This window comes from Salvelinus alpinus, chromosome 14 (assembly GCF_045679555.1).
Source record: "Salvelinus alpinus chromosome 14, SLU_Salpinus.1, whole genome shotgun sequence".
NCBI classification, from domain to species: Eukaryota; Metazoa; Chordata; class Actinopteri; order Salmoniformes; family Salmonidae; genus Salvelinus; species Salvelinus alpinus.
The window spans coordinates 50,123,782-50,145,838 of record NC_092099.1 but is presented as its reverse complement, the minus strand read 5'-3'; the positions used below and the strand labels follow the sequence as shown (position 1 = coordinate 50,145,838).

The following is a 22,057-nucleotide window of genomic DNA, read 5'->3' as shown; positions in this document are numbered from 1 at the left end:
AGAAGTTGAAATGGCAAGTAGCAATACAGGTTCATTACAGAGGGAAAAAGCACTCTCCTCAAACAAAGGCCTTATCCCTCTTAGCTTTCATAAGGCCTGGGTCCTCATATTGATAAGAAATATACATGCTACCTCAAGGGGGTTTCATTACAAGCTCCTTTGCCAGCCTGAACTTCCTTTACTTTAGTCCCCTCATCCCCCACCTCAATTTCATTCAGTCTTACCTCTCCTTATCCAGCCCAAACATAATAAAAATGATATTGACTTGACAATAAAAATGTAATGGACTATCACAGTCTGTCATTCGCCTCAGGGCTGATGCCATTCATATGGTAATATGATGCTGGCGAGGTAGACGAGGATAGGGAGATGTATAATAGCACCATAGATTAAGCACATAACAAGGATAGTTTTACATTCTGGTCAGGCTGGCAGCGTTGAAGCTAATCATACTGCCACCATCGCTTCCCCGCCCTTCCATTAGCTGCTGAGGAATAATGGAATAAATGTTTTCCAATTTCATCCTGGGGCTTGCTGAAGGCTCTCTGGGCTGTTTCCAGGGCAACGGCTGCAGCTGAATGGGAGGCTATTGTGTGTATGTGTAATCGCATGGTGGCACATCATGTGAACCATGGCGGCGTAACACCTCGCTGCTATTTTGGCGTGCCGTCTGGCATAGGCAGTCAGCCTAAATAAAGGTATGCCAGGAAGGAAGACACAGCAGGAGGGAAGGACTGTTGGGATTGTTCCCATTCAAGGAGAACCAGACATTTTCTTCCGCAACACAAGCATGACAGAGATTTTTGCTGAAAAGTCTGTCGGTGATTTATTGTATATGCATACTGACTGGCACCTCCCTTAAATGAAGCAAACATGTTTGACAATCTCAAGTGTCTGCCGCCTGAGTAACCACAGCACAATTTCGATCCGCCTGTAAAAAACATGTTTCCGCAACACTACATTTAATCGTCTAAAACTCGCTTTTGAAATCATGTTAGGATTATGACTGAGGTAATCATCTTAAAGGGATAGTTCATGCAAAATATATATTTGTGTTAAATTACCCTTACCTTGAGTTGTGTCTTAAGGCCCATGGTGACAGAATCCACAATAATCCATTATTTACTTCTGGCTACAGTCAGATTTATTGAATGGAAACACCTGAACCGATGTTAGCAAACCTGCACTGCAAAACGAAACTTCTTAAACAACGCTTCAAACTAAGTTTGGTAGAGTCAATACTCACGAAGAACCTGTCCAGGTATTCTTCCACGCGAGAATGTTGTCATTTTGCAATAAAACATTTTAAATGCTCTGATACTTCCTATGGTTTACCGGTTCCTATGTTTATCCGGAAAGCAATCTGCGTCTTAGTGCCTGCCCCAGGAGGACATCATCAATGGAAGACACATAAAGATACCCTGTGCTGTTGCTACGTGAGGTAATAGTTTCAGTTCTGAGGAACTAAGTTCCAGCAATTATTTTAGCAGTACAAACATTAAAAAAGTCTCGGCTTGCAGTGCAGCTTTGCTAACATCGGTCCGGCTGTTGCCATTCATGAAATCTGACGATGCTAGTATGCCAACTCCAGGCTGTAGACAGAAGTACATAATGGATTATTGTGGATTCTGTCACCATGGGCCTTCAGACACAAATCAAGGTAAAGGTAATTGAATCCAAATATAGATTTTGCATGAACTATTCCTTTAAACTCCAGTCACTACCAACTCAGCCAATGGGTGACTAGATCACCTACAGATGCAGGCAGCGAGGCCAAAAGTTAAACCTGATTCTAGTCTGTACCTCTGGCTCCTCTTTAAACGGTTTTATGTTCCATGAGCCTCTCCTTTGTACTGGCTTGTAAAACTCCATAGAATTAGCTGCTAATAGTCATACTTGCACAGTAGCTTCAGTGAAGCCTAATGTCTGCTATCCTTAATCTAATCTCTAAAATAATCTCTTTGGTTCTAGCACAAATCCCAGTGAGGCATCAAAATGTCCTTCTGATTTACCTCCATGGTGTGGGTCTTTCCTGATGAGGTCTGGCCATAGGCAAAGATTGTTCCATTGTACCTGCCCAGCACATCTACAAAATGCAGACACTGGGGTTACGTCTTTCATAGTAGCTCTGGAGCTGAGTTGATATGATGATAAAATGATGATGATGAGGATGATGATGACGGTGAGGAGGAGAGGAGGTCAGATAAAGAGACTGCAGTACAGTGTCTCTGACCTTTGACGATCTGCTTGGCACAGGCATCGTAGACTTGCTCCTGGGCTGTGTTGGGTGGCAGGACTCGGATAAACACATAGGGCTTACTCTGCAAGGGACGAAATAAAGCAACTGTCAATAGTCTAATTTCACCGTTAGTCCATTCCTGAGGAACCGTTGTGAGTTATTTTCATCAACAAAACTGAATGTAAGAACGTGAATAAAGCCTAAACATTTTCCGCCTCAGACATTTTCTCACTGTTGAATCTTTTGACTGCAAGCAGGGTCTGACAATCTGACAAGGTGAGAAAATAGAGTCCGTATTACATCCAGCAAGGTTCCATGACTGTGGTGACCTTGTTCCCTCCAGATCTCTTTCAGAGTCAGTGTGTCTAGAAGGTGTCACACTAAACAGGTCTCCTCCTGCACTGAGGTACAGCCGCAGCAACTCTAAACTGACCTCAGATCAGTTATTATGTCTGTTTAGGAGGTGTCACACTAAACCAGTCTCCTCCTGCTCTGAGGTACAGCCGGAGCAATTCTAAACGGACCTCAGATCAGTTATCCTGTCACAACAGTACGCTGTCTGATTATTCACTTAGTATAGGACAGATCACCTGTCTCCTTACACTGTGGGCCTGGAGGTTACTTTGGAGACAGAGACAACCACAGATGTTTCTGTTAACAGCATCCTGGTGTAACAGTTTAACTTTACGTACGTCCCCTCGCGCGAACCAGGGACCCTCTGCAAACATCAACAACTGACACCCACGAAGCATCGTTACCCATCGCTCCACAAAGGCCGCGGCCCTTGCAGAGCAAGGAGAACCACTACTTCAAGGTCTCAAAGCGAGTGACGTAACCGATTGAAACGCTATTAGGGCGCACCACAGCTAACTAGCTAGCCATTTCACATCCGTTACACTGGGACGGGCTTGAATCAAGCCGGCCCACAAACAGTTACACCGGAAAACAAAGGATGGAGAGGAGATGTTTTCAAGACAAGATTTGTATTTGTATTTATTATGGATCCCCATTAGTTCCTGCCAAGGCAGCAGCTATTCTTCCTGGGGTACAGCAAAAATAAGGCAGTTATACAATTTTCCAAGCACACAAAGTGTGTGCCCTCAGGCCCCTACTCCACTACCACATATCTACAACAAAAAATCCATGTGTACGTGTGTGTATAGTGCGTATGTTATCATGTGTGTGTATGCATGTCTCTGCCTATGTTTGTGTTGCTTCAGAGTCCATGCTGTTCCGTAAGGTGTATTTTTATCAGTTTTTCAAATCTAATTTTACTACTTGCATCTGTTACCTGATGTGTAGTCATGGCTCTATGTAGTACTGTGTGCATCCCATAGTCTGTTCTGGACTTGGGGACTGTGAAGAGACCTCTGGTGGCATGTCTTGTGGGGTATGCATGGGTGTCTGAGCTGTGTGCTATGTCGTTTAAACTGGCAGCTCAGTGCTTTCAACATGTCAATAACTCTCACAAATACAAGTAGTGATGAAGTCAGTCACTCCTCTACTTTGAGATGGCGGGTTATGAGTGTTTTAGAACTTCTGTGTAAGATGTACAGCACATGTGGATTCACATGTTCATTTTTGTTAGTGAAATGTTATTGAATGCCTGTGTGCATGTGTGCATGGGGAGCTAGAAGTGCCACAGTCAGAAATAATCTCCCTCCTCTTCCATAGCAAGCGGGTGTATTTATGTGTGCGTGTAGTTGTGCATGTGTGTGTAGTTGTGCATGTGGGTGTGTGTAGTTGTGTATGTGTCTCTCATCCCTCTTGGAGACAGGCCACCACCAGACACTACTCTATACTGCTGTAGGAGTGAAATATTGCTTCCCACTTTGTTGTTGTCCTGCTAGTCTAATCTAAAAAAATAATAATATCTGGGACAGTTGACATTCGGTCAGACTGATTTCAAACCCATGTAATTACCTTAGTTTAACAAAGGAGATGATTTGACAAGCAGCAGAATTGATGGATCTTATAATGGGAGGTTCCTCCTGGCTAAGAGTCGGTTTACTCACCCTGGGGCTTTGATGGAGTGAGGTGGGGGTGGGACTCATTCATCTGAAGGTCATATGCAGTTTCCCCGTCAAGCAACGGTATTTCTAGCTATCCTCCAGTCCCCAGTTTCATCAAGCAATGGGGTTCTAGCTATCCTCCAGAGTCCCCAGTTTCATCAAGCAACAGGGTTCTAGCTATCCTCCAGAGTCCCCAGTTTCATCAAGCAACAGTGTTTCTAGCTATCCTCCAGAGTCCCCAGTTTCATCAAGCAACGGTGTTTCTAGCTATCCTCCAGAGTCCCCAGTTTCATCAAGCAACAGGGTTCTAGCTATCCTCCAGAGTCAAAGCCCTTGAATAAGTACAGTGCATTCGGGAAAGTATTCAGACCACTTGACTTTTCCCCCCTCATCAATCTACACACAATACTCCATAATGACGAAGCAAAAACATTTAAAAAAAATTGTGGGCAATTTAAAAAATAAATAAAACCGAAATATCAAATTTACATAAGTATTCAGACCCTTTACTCAGCACTTTGTTGAAGCACCTTTGGCAGCGATTACAGCCTCGAGTCTTCTCTGGTATGACACTACAAGCTTGGCACACCTGTATTTGGAGAGTTTCTACCATTCTTCTCTGCAGATCCTCTCAAGCTCTGTCAGGTTGGATAGGGAGCATCGCTGCTCAGCTATTTTCAGGTCTCTCCAGAGATGTTCGATCAGGTTCACGTCTGGGCTCTGGCTGGTCCACTCAAGGACATTCAGAGACTTGTCTCGAAGCCACTCCTGCGTTGTCTTGGCTGTGTGCTTAGGGTCATTGTCCTGTTGGAAGGTGAACCTTCACCCCCAGTCTGAGATCCTGAGTGCTCTGGAGAAGGTTTTCGTCAAGGATCTCTTTGCTCCATTCATCTTTCCCTCGATCCTGACTAGTCTTCCACATCCCCACAGCATGATGCTGCCACCACCAGGCTTCACCGTAGAGATGGTCCCATGTTTCCTCCAGACGTGACCCTTGGCATTCAGGCCAAAGAGTTCAATCTTGGTTTAATCAGACCAGAGAATCTTGTTTCTCATGGTCTGAGAGTCCTTTCGGCAAACTCAAAGCGGGCTGTCATGTGCCTTATACTGAGGAGTGGCTTCCGTCTGGCCACTCTACCATAAAGGCCTGATTGGTGGAATGTTGCAGAGATGGTTGTCCTTCTGGAAGGTTTTCCCATTTCCACAGAGGAACTCTGGAGCTCTGTCAGAGTGACCATCGGGTTCTTGGTCACCTCCCCAACCAAGGCCCTTCTCCCCCAATTGCTGAGTTTGGCCCGGGCAGCCAGCTCTAGGAAGAGTCTTGGTGGTTCCAAACTTCTTCCATTTAAGAATGATGGAGACCACGGTGTTCTTGGGGACCTTCAATGCTGCATAAATGTTTTGGTACCCTTCCCCAGATCTGTGCCTCGACACAATCCTGCCTCGGAGCTCTACGGACAATTCCTTCGACCTCATGGCTTGTTTTTTGCTCTGACATGCACTGTCAACTGTGGGACCTTATATAGACAGGTGTGTGCCTTTCCAAATCATGTCCAATCCACTGAATTTACCACAGGTGGACTGCAATCAAGTTGTAGAAACATCTCAAAGATAATCAATGGAAACAGGATGCACCTGAGCTCAATTTCGAGTCTCATAGCAAAGTGTCTGAATACTTATGTAAATAAGGTATTTCTGTTTTTTATATTTAATACATTTGCAAACATTTCTAAAAACCTGTTTGCACTTTGTCATTATAGGGTATTGTATGTAGATTGATGAGGAAAATGTTTTATTTAATCCATTTTAGAATAAGGCTGTAGCGTAACTAAAGGAGAAGGGGCCCGAATACTTTCCAGCAGTGACCATGTAGCTAGAATGCTAACATACTCTAGTCTAGTTTATATTGTTTTGTCAGCATAGTAGTTTAAATTAATAGAAAGTCGATAAACAGAATGACAAACAAATAAGATGTTGGACAACTGCAGACAACTCACCCTAAAAATGTACTGAAATGAAATACAGTAGAATTCCACAGACTAACTTATGCCTGTAGGGAGAGATTGGCTGGTGTGCCGGCTTTCACATTCTCCACTGTGTGTCGCAGTAGTTTGTGAAGACTACACCCTACACTACTACCCCTAATTCCCCCGTGGCCGGCTACAGCCAGGGAGCCAATTGGAACGTCAGGGCTGCTTTACTGTGATGAAACACTTATTTGAGCTGCGCTGTCACGCTACCCAGATAGGAGAGTAAAATGTCTTAATGAGTTCCGAACGCTCTCCTCCTGTCTACCTACATTCTGGGGAGGCCAGTGTTCCATACAGTGGAACAGTACCACATGGAATTGAAAGTTCACAGACCCAAGTATTTAGTGCTGGCCCTCAACTTCACATTACTGTCTGTTCATGTTGGGCAATAGCTCTTTATGTACCATGGTTCCAGGGGGCATTGTTGTACGATGTTGTTTATTTATGGGTCTCAAACTCCATCTGTAACTGCAACACTGATCCACAACACTGATCATAAAAGTATTTTATCTCTGCCTCTCTTTGTTCTGGACCAGCTTTCTGACAGAGGAGCGACTTTTCTTTTATAGCGTAGGCAAGGGGTCAAGGACCCCAACAGTGGGAGAGAGAGAAAGCTGTAACTCTAACAAGGACCCAGTCGCCACGGAAACTGACTCCCAAAGGGAGAGTCTTGTGCTGATTGGATGTCGGCCAGCTGTTGAGTGATGGAGACTTCTCTCTCTCTCTCAGTTTCTCTTGGTCTCTCACTCTTCCCCTCTCTCCCCTCCCCCCCCTCTCTCTCCCTCTCTGTGACAGGAAGGCTGTCTGCTGTCTCAATCTCTTGTTCAGTCGAGACCAAGATCTTCTCAGCATTGTTAAGGTACTGCTTTGTGTTCTATGAAGGTTCTAATGCTACAACAACTGTCAAAGAGACAAGGTTGCCACTCTCAACCATTCCAATGTCTTTGTAAGAGAACGTGTTCAATATAGAATGAAATAGTAACATGCCACGTCTCCTATAAAGGAACCTCAGGTCAATACACACCATGTGTTCTAATTGACATGTAAGCATTACTTCAGCCTAGCTTGAAAGACAAATGGGAAACCCATAGCAGTACGGCAGAAATATGCAAGATTTACAAATGTGACCACACATACACTATATCCCACAATCTCAATAAATGATGTGTGAACACACACACACGCAGCAAGCACACGCAAACACACACACATACACGGTCAAAATGGCATTTTCTCAATAATAGATGTGTTGTAAAAAGGAAAGGCCAGACCTTCGCTCTGCTGGAGTGCATGGTTTCCATCCCCGATGAACGATTCAGTTCAAGCATTATTAAATCAAATCAAAGTTTATTTGTCACATGCGCAGAATACAACAGTGAAATGCTTACTTACAGGGTATAACCAATAGTGCAAAAAAGGTTTTAGGTGACCAATAGGTAAGTAAAGAAATAAAAAGACAGTGAGAAATAACAGTAGCGAGGCTATTTACAGTAGCGAGGCTATAAAAGTAGCGAGGCTACATACAGACACCGGTTACATACATACAAATCAACATGCTCTCATTGTGTGCTGTGGACATCACTATGGTGGAGGACTGCCTGACTAGGAACGTCTTTCAGCAGAATAAACCTTCTCTGCATCACCTAGGGAAAGTAAAGACAACATGCTCCTTTGGCAAACCTGATGCAGAGAGGGAGAGTTCATGTGTTGCTGTGGGAGAAAGCAGCGTCAGACGTACACCTGTACAGCATGTGACCAGCCATACACTCTCCTGCTCTTGGTCAGGGATAGCTAGTGTAAGAGCACGTGCAGAAACTGTATGTCTGTGTGTTTGTAATTGTTGATGATGATTCCAGCCAGTGACCTTCTGCTCCCCTGTCAATCATTTCTAATGACCTCCAGCCTCAGAATTACCCAAGAGACTGTGCTCCTGCCCCTGTTTAGAGGGAACATTTATCAATAGTAAAGAAAGACACAGCACTATTTCACCCCTATAAAACACACAGACTGGAACAGAACTGAAACAAGGTTGTACTTGTTCGCTTTAATACTGAAGAAAGTCTATCCCCTCAATAGCCTACACAATGTAGTATCATGTCATTGTTTACAACAATGTATTTTAAACTATAACACATACAAATGAATCATTCATTCAGTTCAATATAATGTATACAGTATATCCTCTGTTTCTGTTTAATCATTCATGTTCTTTTTATTTCTCATTTAATTTGCGACCGGTGTGAAGCTGTTTGAGGCTTTGCAATTATATCAATGAAATCATCAGCTTCTTTCTGATAAGCAATTAGACTACTGTAGGTTACAACATTGAAATTATACTGCAAATCAATACCTCTAAATGTCAGAGCAAGAATAAGAGGATTACATGGTGCATGCCTTTATTTTACATGATACTCTAGACTTCTAGTGAATATCTCATTTATGTATCTATCTGAATTAGTGGAACAGACAGTAAGAACAAGACTAGGCCTAAGTGTGTGTGTCTGTGTGTGTGTTTGAGTGGGTTACCTAACACTTCCCCCACTTTACAAATGATCCATGCATTCACGGCTGTGCTTCCCTTTGTAGTCTGTAATAGTTTGCAAGCCCTGTCACATCCGACAAGTGTCGGAGCTGGTGTAGAAGGTGTGAGGGTATGCAACCATACCCCCAACCTTCCCCTGGGCTAAGGCAAACACTGGTCAGGCCATATGAAACCATATGTGTGTGAGCAAATTATGAAGTGAATGTTTGTGTTGGAGTGTCAGTGTGCGTGAGTGTGTAGAGTCCTGTGAGTGTGCACAGAGGGTAAAAATACAAATAAAGTACAAGGGTCAACTCAAGCTCACTTAGATATTGCTGTGAAGTTGTATGTGTGTGTGTTTGATTGTATGTCATGAATGTAAACAATTTAACATTTGTTAAACACCACCACCGTTAGGCTATGGCAGCCTCTGCAGCCTCACTCTTCCCATGATATCAAAGTATTTTTTGAGAAGGCGCGAAAATGAAATACATTATTTGGTACAATTTTGATTATGGAAGATTGAATAGGCGTGCTTCAAACTATTTGCTTGGAATTGTTTGTAGCTGTCGTCTTTATCTGTGCATGAGAGCGCATCCAACTCAGTTTCCCTACCAGAAAACACGCGATAATGTCAAGTGTTGAGTATTCGCGCACGCAATTCAGGAGGAAACAAGCGCGGATGAGCGTCTGCTCACTGGACCGCAGTAAATTACTGGATTTTCTTCCATTGATAGCAGAGTTAAGGAATTATTGATAAAAATGTCGGTCCCTTTTGGCGTTTACACCATTATTATTCCAAACAATTGCCCATTAAGGCCCCAATGAATCACCACCCATGTCCATGATCAATTTACACATCACCGTTTATTTTGCCAAACTGAATTTGTGAGTGAATATAAGCACCTGTGCACCATGGCTTTGTTTGTAGACTACACAATGCACATTAGGTCTATCAAATTGTTTTGCTCACCGTTATTACCACCGTATCTTCGCCCTTGAATTTCGGAATGTATTTGTCTCCTCTGTTGGTTCAAGGGCCTGAATCGGCACATCACTTTCACACTGCACTCAGCAGCATCCGCCATGTCCACAGTACTACGTTATATCCAAACAGATATCCCAAATAACTTTCTCTGCTTATCATGAAGTTTACACCAGTTTCCTTCGAAGAGGTGACGTTAACCACTCCTTTCCATTGTGGTTCGCTGAAATTCAATCTCGAGCGTCCATTCCTGTCAATTAAACAATTGGTGGTAGGCTGAATTCAAGTTTAAAAAAATAGCTTGATGAATGGTCTGTTATGGATTTGAGTTCAAGATTCCATTTTCGTGGTCAAATATTTGCTTCAGACTTCCAGTATTCCGTATCCACCGACGGCGCCTTGCATCATAACCAGCATCCACCAATTTGAAGCTCGTCGCGCTGATGCTGTCCAGTCAATCCCATCTAGGTCCACCCAAGTGATGGGGATGCTGTTGTTGCGGCTTATCACGTGCTTGCATCCCGAACATGACACCTATGCAATTTTGGGAGCAGTAGTGAAATCATATTGATAAACGATAAAATAAGTTATTGCCATTGATATTACTTTGCAAATGTTGTTATACACCTAGTCCCCTAATTTAACTCATCACCACATAAGACATTTCTGTGTAAAATAGAATTGATGGTCCAATATGATCCTTTAAGGCACAGTGATGCCGAAACGTTGTTTTACCCAATAAATTACTGGGAGTTTATATATATATATATATATGTTCAGCTATTTTTTTTAATAGCTTGCAGTTTATTCAGAGTTAGTCAGCACCTCTATACAAAATACATTCCTCTGGGTGTGCACCAGCTCATGCTTCTTATTTGATAAATATGATCCTTTGAAAGCTAATCACTCAACCCAATGCTTCCCTCTAGTGGGTTTCCTATGAATGAGGGGGCCTCTGATCTCCCCAATGCTAATAATGGGTCCATTCAACCTGTCAGCCTGGTCTCATAGACGTAACATAGCTGGGTTAGGGGTTAAGTCTAGGGGAAGGGTTAGCTAACCTGCTAAATAGTTGCAAAGGAGCTAAAACTAGTTGCTAATTAGCTATAACTGTCCCTGATGAGATTCGAACACGAGATGTTAAGAGTTGTACACCTGACCAACCACTCTGCTTTTGCCTCAAGTAACCATGCCTTATGTAAACATACCAAATGTAACATATACTAATTTGAGCTTCCCGAATTTACCTTTACTATGTTACGTCTAGTCTATGAGACCAGGCTGGTCCATGTCTTTAGTTGGCCTACCTTACACATGACTAAAACCTCACTCTTGATCTTGTTCGGAATACATTTCAGAATGCAGTGAAGGATAACTACTAAGCACAGTATAGAACATTCTGAAGACTAAAACATAGCAACAGCTGTTGCAGATGCATACAATCACTTTGAGTAAAACTTCACTTAAGGCTAAATACATAACTCACTTCGGTGAAGAAATTTCAAACAAGAGGAAAAAGAGTTAATATACTGATATGAATAGATATGTTTATTTCCCTGCACTTTTTTCTGAAACCCTCCAAGAACAAGTAACAGGGAAACATGTATGTCTGAAGAAATAGTGCATGAACACTAGATAATTATCTAAACATATTTCTAATATCTGTACAGGAATCACTACATCAACTACACTAATCTACAGGAGAGGTCAAGCACCGACCATCAGACATCGTTTCAACATGTTTCTTGCCCCTTCACCAAGGGAGAAAAAAAAATCCCCAAAACATTGATCTGCACCCCCCAATCCAAAGGGTTAGTCATTCAACAGAGTTGCCAAGTAATCTTAACGATTATACCGCGTAATACATTACAGATAGAATGGTAAAAATCATATGTACTCCTCATTGGCTCCCTACCTGTTTAAAAAGACAAATATATTATTTAAAAAAATGTTTTCCTGCTTTACATTTGCAGATAGATCTTAGGATGCATTTATTTGTCATTTCAATGCAAATTTAAATAAATAAGTTTGTATGGCAAATGGCACATTTAAGATTTCTTCACTGTTTTTGGAAAATTCTGCATCGAATGAAAAAATAAAAAACAGAATTAAAAAGACAAATTTCTGTTACAACTGACAAAGTAACAGAAAATTGTCTGAAGGGGAAAATACCATTACTAATCTAACGTTACTTACAAAAAGACCATATCTATTCAATTTGTGAAACCAAATCAAAAATCAGGATAATTTTTCCATCTTCAGAAAAAAAAGCACAATAATAAAATATGCTAGCAACACCAATGTCCACATTTTGTGGATTCATTTCCTCTTTAGAGATACAAAAATGTAAACATTGCAAAATAAATAGTGAAAACGAGTGATACAGGATCCGTGGTTCATGCTCATGATCCAAACAACAAAAATGTATTTTTTTTTGCTTTTTTACATGTACATTTTTTTTTGCATTTTCAAGTGCAAAAGCATGATGACAAATTCGCTGGAATTCAAGTAACAGAAAAAAAGAAACATACCAATGATACAAATATACTATTTTACAAGTTAGTGATATTCCCAATTTACAAAATGTTCATTTATAATAGACAAATTTGTTATAATATTTTGATATGCTCGATTCTGTATAGGTCCTTGTATATGCTTGCCCTCTGGTGGCTGGGGCTTGCATTCTTCCTAGCGGAGGCGAGTTAGTTTGTCACATTCACCGGTCTGAGGGGAAGAGGAAGGGACGAGGTTATGTCACCTCCATTGGTACTGTGGTCTCTGAAATACCGTTCAACGCAAGTCTCTCCGGTTCGTGATTATCCCTGAAAAAAATTACGAAATATAGTCAGTCATTATTCAGATAAAAAGCAAATTGGTATGCCTGGAAAATTAAAAACACAAGTTATGTACAGTACCAGTCAAAAGTTGACGCACGTACTCATTCAAGGGTTTTTCTATATATAATGAAGACATCAAAACTATGAAATAACACATATGGAATCATGTAGAAACCCCCCAAAAAGTGTTAAACAAATCTAAATATTTTAGATTCTTAATTTAAAAAGGCACATCTGAGCTATCTTTTTTGCAGGTGCATGGTAACAGTTGAATAAAATGAGGGAAAAAAGAACCTGGCACACTGCTCGATATTAAAAAGCAGTGATAATAAGCATTACGTATCAGCCTCACGGCCTTCCTCAGGGCTTTTGTGAGTTTTTAAATTAGCACCCTTATGTAGACCTAGCCCCACCCACATCAGTTCCACGCATCGAATGGGGTTAGAGTCGAGGGAAAATAAATACGTACTATCAAATATAACAATATGCATTTCATAAATATTCAAATAAAGTGTGTACATAAAATGTATTTAACACGTCTGTAAAACCGCAATGAGGACATGACCTACCAAGCAAGTTTTCATAAATCACAGTGAACCGCGCAAGAAAAACATCAAAGTAAATCTGAAATAGGGGTATAATTCATGTTCAAATTTACAACATAACATATAGGCATTTCATCATTAAGACCTTTAGGAAATAATGTCTGGAGGGTGAAAATCTAAAAACATTCTATTTTGCTCAGAGTATTATTAGTATCACCTTCCCTGTCTGATAAACTTTCTCTATGCCACAAAATCTTTAAAAAATAAATACAAATATCACAGGCCACATTGACATTTAATAATTTAGATAACATGGGAGGTGGAGCACATAATGTCATTTATTTGGAACTGTTTTCCTGTATGTGGGTGGCAGAAATATTCACACTTCATATTGTTGCACTGTGCGCAACCTCTGCATTTATAGCTGCCATTCGGAAGAGGCCATAAAAGAGCCTGGCTGATTTTCTTTTGTGGCTGGCAGTTGGCATGGACCAATTTATTGTGTAAACTGCGAGCTCTCCTATATACAATAAGTGGTGGATTCTTAAATTCAGCTGGCAAAGCTGGGTCCGTTGATAAAATATGCCAGTGTTTCTTGACAGCATCTCCCACTTTTCACGAGTTCAAAGTATATGTGGTTGTGAACATTACAGAATGTTATTTAGCTCTAGTGGCTCTTTTTTGATCAAATAGCCTTGAGGTGTGTTTGGGTCATTGTCCTGTTAAAACAAATTATAGTTCCACTAAGCCCAAACCAGATGGAATGGCAGATCGCTGCAGAATGCTGTGGTAGACATGCTGGGTAAGTTTGCCTTGAATTCTAAATATATCACAGTGTCACCAGCAAAGCACCCCAACACCACCTCCTCCATGCTTCACGGTGGGAACCACACATGCAGAGATCATCCGTTCACTTACTCTGCATCTCACAAAGACAACGGTTGGAACCAAAAATCTCAAATTTGGACTCATCAGACCACACTGGTCTAATGTCCATTGCTCATGTTTCTTGGCCCAAGCAAGTCTCTTCTTATTGGTGTCCTTTAGTAGTGGTTTCTTTGCAGCAATTCAACCACGAAGGCCTGATTCACGCAGTCTCCTCTGAACAGTTGATGTTGAGATGATGTGTCTGTTACTTTAACTCTGTGAAGCATTTATTTGGGCTGCAATTTCTGAGGCTGGTAACTTTAATGAACTTATCCTCTGCAGCAGAGGTGACTCTGGGTCTTCCTTCCTGTGGCGGTCCTCATGAGAGACAGTTTCATCATAGCTCTTGGTGGTTTTTGAGACTGCACATTAAGAAACTTCCTTCATGTTTTAAAGTAATGATGGTCTGTAATTTCTCTTTGCTTATTCGAGCTGTTCTTGCCATAATATGGACTTGGTCTTTTACCAAATAGGGATATCTTCTGTATACCACCCCTACCTTGTCACAACTGATTGGCTCAAACGCATTAAGGAAAGAAATTCTACAAATTAACTTAACGCACACCTGTTAATTGAAATGTGTTCCAGGGAACTATCTCATGAAGCTGGTTGAGAGAATGCCAAGAGTGTGCAAAGCAGCCATCAAGGCAAAGACTTTGAAGAATCTAAAATCTCAAATATATTTTGATTTGTTTAACACTTTTTGGGTTACTACATGATTCCATGTGTTATTTCATAGTTTTGATTTCTTCACTATTATTGTACAATGTAGAAACAGTAAAAAATAGAAACCCTTGAATGAGTAGCTGTGTCCAAACTTTTGACTGGTACTGCATATCAGCCATTCTAAATGAAAGAAGAAATTGAAAGGTCTTACCTGGCCATGCTGCCGATGGCAGGCGTCACCTTGGGCACGCGCTCCAGGCTGCTTGCGGCCATGGTGGCCAGCTTCAAGGCAGACGGTGAGGGCCGGGCGTTGTGGTGGTGGTGGGCAGGGGAGACAGCGCTGCCGTGGCCCCGGTGATTGGGCAGAGACTGGGGTGCGGTCGAGTGGGAAGCAGGGAGCAGAGGGCCACCGCTGGAGGGGGTCCGACCTGACCTGTCCAACCCTGTGCCGCCCTGGGATGTGCTGGTGGAGTGAGGAGGTCTGGAGGTCCCTGCAGGAGAGGTGATATGACACCGTCAAACCTGAGTAGGCCTATTACCCGAATAAGCACATATCTTAAAATGTAAATTAATGAAGTGGGGTGGTCATTTAGCAATGACTCAATTCCTCTACGGAACCCAACAACAAAATAATATCTGAGAGTAGTCCATAGATTTCAAATGTATGATATATTCTGAAGCAGACCTAAAGGCTGGACGACGCCGTTGACGCTGGTGTTGTCTGGTTTGTTCTCATTGTTGACCTGGCCTGGAGCACTGATCACAGCTGACGCAGCAAAATGGGCGCCGGCCGAGTCAAGAGTCTTTGATATGATGCAGTCAGTGGAGCCAGCAGTCTACAACACAATATAATGACAGTCTTTAGAACAGAACACGGCCATAGCAGTCATCCAAACACACATGGAGCTGTTTGAAACCCATCAACACATGAAATGAAAATGCATTCTGCCCCACTGACTGGACTGAAGTCATTAGGAATGCTGTGTAAGGGGTGAAAGACTGTGTACCTGTGTGTTTTGTCGCTCGGGCAGTGAGAAATGCTGCTGGGGAGGAGGAGCTTTCAGCTGCAGTTGAGCCAGCTGCTGTTTCTGCATCTGGGCCAGAGCCTGCTGATGGACCTGGTATTGTTCCTCTGTGATGCCACCTGCAGATACAGGAGATCAAGGCCATCAGACTAAGAACAACAAAGATAAGAGACCAATACATATACTAAGGTGGTGTACAAAGCAACGAGGGAGGGAAGACTAGCAGACTGTAATACAGCATCCTTGAAGGGAGGAGGATATGGTAAGAAGATGAAGACCGCCTGCGGTGCCACTCCTTAACACTAGGGGTCAGAGAGAAGAAGCGGCCAAGGAAATTGCAAACAGAATCAGGAGAGAGGCCAGTTCCTCAATATGCAAGCTCCTAACATGCTACAGTTCAGTGGCAGTCTTTCCACTTCCCTGAACAAATAATTTCTGACTGGGAGTTGTGAATCAACCCTTCCTGGCAGTTCTGAGAACAGTTTCTGTAGAGAAATGTGAGGAAGACCAGGGGGGCTGACAGGAAAACAAAACCACAATGTGAAAATTAACAGAAAAACCAAATGTGTTCCACAAGCAGTACTATCACAATATAGCCAAGATAGAAACTGTATACAGTTAAATTATGTTTGGTAGTGGCTTGGAAAGTGGAAGATGGACCTTCGCTATGGTGTTGAGGAGAAGCTCACCTGAGCCACTGTTCTTGGTGTGGACAAACAGCCCTCCAGACAACCTGTTGTCCATGGAAGGTCTACCCGTCCTGCCTTCCCCACTGCCGTCACCCTGGGTGGACCTAGGTCTGAAAAAGCGCCACCTCAGGGCTTGAATGTTGCTCAGAAGGTCTGTCAGCGAGGATGCAGAGCCAGGCATAGTTCGATGGTTCTGTGAGGGTACTTGGTGGTCAGATAGCTCTGGAACCGCAGAAAGGCCTTTAGGGAAGGAGGAGCTGAAGACGGCTGAGTCTAGCTGCTTCAGTACTCCATCCAGGTCTGACGATGCCCGATCCAACAGGACCCTGAGAGAAGAAGAGAAACATTCATTCTGATAAATCATAATGTGAGTTAACATTTATGAATAGACTTAAATCAAAGTCACGATAAATACCTAACCTACAATATACCTAACCTATAGCATAACTATCTGAACAGAAGACAGCAAAGACAAATATTTCAAAGGAGAATAAGTGGACGCAGTGTGAGAGGTATGCTGTGACGTACCTGCCACCTCGGCCCACCCTCCTACGGGCCAGTCCCACACAACGTTGGGGTACAGAGAGGGCGGTGAGGGACTGACGATGCCGCAGAGCATCCAGCCCTGCCAACTCAGGGTGATCCCACAAGAGCCCAGAGGTCTGGTCCAAACAGGGCTGGAGAGACAGGCAGAGGAAACCGTTACTCATTTAGGCTAGCTACCACAGTGACATACAGACAGGACCAAATACCACCTTAGCCACAGACTAGACCCAATAGCACAATATTACCACCGATACTAATAATGTGTGGAATTGCAAATGAATGTGAGAGAATATACTTTAATTACAGTTGTGATTGCAGTGAGACTCACAGCAAGGTAATGGCATCCTGCTTTCCTTCTGAAGGCAAACGTTCCATCTGGATCATTCTCCTCGTCCGGTTCTGATGGTGGAGACTGAAGGAGAAGACAAAACCAACACTATAAAATGCACACTTGCACACAAACTAAATATGTCATAACGCATGAACTTCTTCAATATGATATTATCATCAGGACCCTGTTCTCAGAGGTACTGACCAGTGGGTAGTCCTCCTCTCCAGAGCTGTGGAAGTCATACTGTTTAATATCGGCCTTGTTAACGATGTGCTGGCGCTTGGCAGGCCTGCCGGGGCGGCACAGAGGTTCCCGCCTGGTGTACTTTTTCTTTGGTCTGACAAAGTCAAAGGGATCCTCGTCCTTCACCGAGACGTGGTGGTACCCATGGTGCTGGAGACCACCAGACTTGTGCGTCTGAAAGAGAAAGACAGTGGAGTTAAAGGTCGTTAAGTGTCAGAGCCACACAGACAAGATTTCTTCATAGTCAAATGATCAGAGTGAGAAGAGTTCATTGCTGCACTCAATTTCTTGAAATGTAATCAGTGTGATGCAGGTTTCATCCTCCAGCATCTCCCTATTCTGAACTGCTTGATGGTCAAATGTAACCCCCCCCCCAGGTAAAAGTAAAGAGGTAATGTTATGGTTGATAGAAGCCCTAATATTACCTTGATTTTGATCTCAGCTTTGTGGTTATGGCGGTTTCCGTTGGTTACAGTGATTGGAACTGTGTAGACGGGCTTCTCAGCCAAAGGGGCTGTCACCTCACTGAGGACTTCACCCGTAAAGTCACCCATCTGATATCTACACGGAAACAACACATAAATAATAAGAATACATTCATTCAATATACAAGGGGGGAATTTAAAAAAAATTAAATAGGCAGCTGTAACTTCACCATCATTCATATTGACTGACGGTATTCACAGTCAACATGAAAGAACAGGACGAGACAAGCCTTTTCTTTCAGCACCGGGACTAGTAGTGTGTTACAGTGTTAGAAACTAGGTGACCTGTAGCCTGCTCCGACAATGACCACCCGGCATGACCTGCAGCCCGCTCCGACAATGACCACCCGGCATGACCTGCAGCCCGCTCCGACAATGACCACCCGGCATGACCTGCAGCCCGCTCCGACAATGACCACCCGGCATGACCTGCAGCCCGCTCCGACAATGACCACCCGGCATGACCTGCAGCCCGCTCCGACAATGACCACTCGGCATGACCTGCAGCCCGCTCCGACAATGACCACCCGGCATGACCTGCAGCCCGCTCCGACAATGACCACCCGGCATGACCTGCAGCCCGCTCCGACAATGACCACCCGGCATGACCTGCAGCCCGCTCCGACAATGACCACTCGGCATGACCTGTAGCCTGCTCTTACACAGGAAGCCCTGCCGGGTTCCTCCATGCACCACTAGCAGGACACAGGCTACAGTCACACGCGCATTGTGAGAAACAGGGCACCAATAAGGCACAGACTGCAATCTCACAACACCCCCCTCCAATGCTTTTAAGGCTCACCTTTTCTCCACCACCTCCAGGGTGAGGTGCAGCAGCTCTCTCTTGCTCTTCTCCCTCCGCTTGATCATCTCCAGGATGGTGACCGTCCGGCTGAACTCCCTCCTCAGCTTCAACATCTTCTCATAGGACGCCTCATCATTCTTACGGTTCTAAACATCGAGAGACATGGTCAAACAACTATACCAACCCTCAGGATCATCAAGCCTACACAGGAGACCTGAGTGAGTAAGGGTACAGGGAGACATGAAAATGCTTGGAGCACATTACAGGGGCGACAACATATTGTAGCTAACATGAAACAAATCACATGCAACATCATTCAATTAATAATTAAATTGTGCAAGGCTACAAGCCTTGATAGAACAAAAACAATTTAAAAAAGTTTTCCTTTGCAATGGGGCTCCTGAGTGGCGCAGCGGTCTGCGTCTCAGTGCTAGAGGCGTCACTACAGACCCTGGTTCGATTCAACCGGACATGATTGGGAGTCCCATAGGGCAGCACACAATTGGCCCAGTGTCGTCCGGGTTAGGGTTTTGTCGTCATTGTAAATAAGAATTTGTTATTAACTTAATTGCCTAGTAAAAAATAAGAGTCGCTACAATGAAGGTCATCACAGACGGAAAGAGCAGCAAATGATCGCCTAATACTGAAACTGCATATAATCTAAGTGCGAGGAGACACTTCAGTCCAAGCCACGTGATTCTAATTCCTCACCTTCCTGGTCTGCATCTTCTCTGTGCGTCGTCTGAATGCCACGTAGGCGTCGTTGTTGGTGGAGCCGTCCCTCTTCTCCAACTTGATGAGGGGGATGAGCGACGGGCCCCGGCAGTTCTTCCTCTTCCTCACCCAGTAGTCGTACACGGCCTTCAGGAGGTAGTCATCCTCGTTCAGCAGCAGTTTGGCCTCTGTGATAGTGACCATCTGTGAGAAGACGTGAGATGAAAGTTTAGTTTATTACAACGTTTCCCTTGATTATTTTCCAGAGCAAACGCCTCTTAAAGCAGCAGAGAACCTCTTTAGATAACACAATTGCTGCTGGTCCAGACGGAGGGTGTTATGTTACCTGATTTGTGCTGGCTTTCTCCAACCTGTCCACCATGGTCTCAAACTGTATGGGTTTGATTTCCATCTTGCGGTTGAGTCTGTTGAGGAGGATCTCATCCTCTGAGTCCATGTCATAGTCTGGCTGCTCATTGTCCAGACCCAGGGCTGTGAGAGGAGGAAGAGAGGATAAAATGAAGTCAGCAAAGGCTTTCTTGGTGCAAATGCTTTAGTGTAGGGCCTCTTTAACCAATTACAGTTGGTCGGCTGCTGGACAGATTTCATCTTGTGAAAGTGATGTGGTAACAACTGACATCAATTGTTCTGTAACCTTGGCTAAAAGACACAGTCAAATATGTACTAGCTAGCTGGTCAAAGAGTCACTATTCAGATTTGGCACGCAACCTTTCAGAAACTATTTGATAGCTTGTCGACATTTGTCCTCTGAGTCAATATGCGTGCGTGTTAGAGAGTTGGATTGGAGGGGGTCTAGCCTACAGAGGCTGCTTCCAAAGAAATGCTACTGACGCTGGATGTGGAAGAGCTGTTTGGGGATCCTGAGCTCTCCTTTGTAGAGGCGGTCGTAGTAAGTGATGTTGCTCTCTGCCTCAGGCACCGGGATGACCATGTTCTCCTTTTTCTCCCTGAAAACCGACTGAGCAGAGATGGCCCTCTGGAGATGGTGCTCCTGAGAGAGGGAGAGAAATATTCTATTTCTTTGAAACCCTATATTTGCACAATTCAGAAAGCGAGAGAGTGAGACAGAGGAAGAACCAGATAGAGTAAGGAGAGAAAGAATGATGAGATTATCTTAATGTGTTTACTTTGTAACTGACCTGCTCTGTATTTTAAACGAAATAAATCCCATGTTTGCATAGCATGAATGCAAGAGGCTGCCTTTCATATACTGTACAAACGGAGAGCGGACAAGACCGTTTTGTCTGCAAATAACACTCTGTATGCCCTGGGTTCATTGGCAGCTCAGCTGCACAGGCAAACCAACAGCGGCTTGCAGCATGGTGATGAAACCTCCTGCAACAATTTGAAAGGTGTAGGATTCTTTCATTGCTGTTTGACTGCAGGCAATACTACATCTGCACTGATGTAACAAGAATAGAGATCAAAGACAGAAGTAGCTAGCTACCCTGCTAGCCAACAAGTGGGACAAGGTTCTTTTACGGCGCCTATAGCCATCTGCCACCCATACATCTCCTGTTAGTTACTTAGTAAAGACAGCTAGCTAGAGTTAACCCAAGTTAACTAACCGTTAGCCAACTAGTATACAGTAGTCACTTTATTTAATTACCTACTTCAGACATATACAGTTGGATAAGAAACTCACTGTAAATTAGCTTGCTAATGTTAGCTATGCTAACTTGTTACGACAACGCACGCCTGTTTGTTATCAATAGCAACCAAGAAAATTTGCGTAAAATCATTCACGTCACTAGTCGAAGAAAGCGTCGCCAATCATACAGAAGCCTCGTTGTTTACGCAATGAGAGTATATATTGTCGTAAAGACCACGATTTACTACGCAACGAGCGTGAAATGAAGGACCCTCAGCATAGACAGAACATACGCACAAGACGTTGCGTAAACGCATCAAGAATACAATCGCCCTGCTGTGCACCTGAAATATTTTTTAAGAGATCTCAATTTTAAAACGTTTTCTTACCGATTCTTCTTCTTTTTCCATCCCCGTAGGCATTTGCGGCACAGCCCGGTTGATCGAAACGCAGTCATTTAGGTCTGGAAGGTCTTTGTTGCGGTATATGGGGAGAGGTTTGGCGGCGTCTAGCGCTCGCGCTCGGAACGATAGTTTACTCATTGTTGGCCCCTATCGCAATCACATTGAATGCGAAGAAAACATGTATCCCGCCCGAATTCGCTCAAAAATTCGGTATAAATCCACAAGGGACTCCGCTGTTTCCACAATAGAAGGATTCATTGGTTCTCATTCGGTCGAAATTCAATGTGAAAAGCCATTTCTGGTCGCGTTCACATGGATTTAGAAGCTATTTTTCTCGGTTGATCCTCTCCCAGTGCCATGGAAAACATGGCGGACATGTTCACAGCGTCTGAGCAATCCCGACAGCCAGCGCGACACATCTGAAAAACATGGGCCCTGGTG

The 22,057-nt window shown here is 43.5% G+C and overlaps 1 protein-coding gene and 1 pseudogene across 3 annotated transcripts; both read right to left on the bottom strand.

Moving 5' to 3' along the window:
• LOC139538272 (kinesin heavy chain-like) overlaps positions 1-10,364 on the bottom strand; it is a 40,123-nt pseudogene extending 29,759 nt beyond the window's left edge.
• A 950-nt stretch (positions 10,365-11,314) lies between these two features.
• Positions 11,315-22,010, bottom strand: LOC139539018 (enhancer of polycomb homolog 2-like). Of its 3 annotated transcripts, none has more exons than XM_071341690.1 (14): positions 21,602-22,010; positions 20,453-20,612; positions 19,947-20,092; positions 19,598-19,804; positions 18,884-19,032; positions 18,022-18,157; positions 17,558-17,770; positions 17,351-17,434; positions 17,005-17,153; positions 16,477-16,802; positions 15,770-15,906; positions 15,448-15,598; positions 14,974-15,253; positions 11,315-12,609 (listed from the first exon to the last, which is right to left on the bottom strand). In XM_071341690.1, the coding sequence occupies exons 1-14, from the start codon at positions 21,752-21,754 to the stop codon at positions 12,537-12,539; spliced, it is 2,364 nt and encodes a 787-aa protein (XP_071197791.1). In that variant the 5' UTR covers positions 21,755-22,010; the 3' UTR covers positions 11,315-12,536. The 3 variants fall into 3 exon arrangements, with proteins under 3 accessions (XP_071197791.1, XP_071197790.1, XP_071197792.1); XM_071341689.1 differs by having other exon boundaries at positions 11,762-12,609; positions 17,327-17,434; XM_071341691.1 differs by lacking the exons at positions 18,884-19,032; positions 19,598-19,804; positions 19,947-20,092; positions 20,453-20,612; positions 21,602-22,010 and adding an exon at positions 18,367-18,851 and having other exon boundaries at positions 11,762-12,609; positions 17,327-17,434.
• Positions 22,011-22,057: the final 47 nt, after the last annotated feature.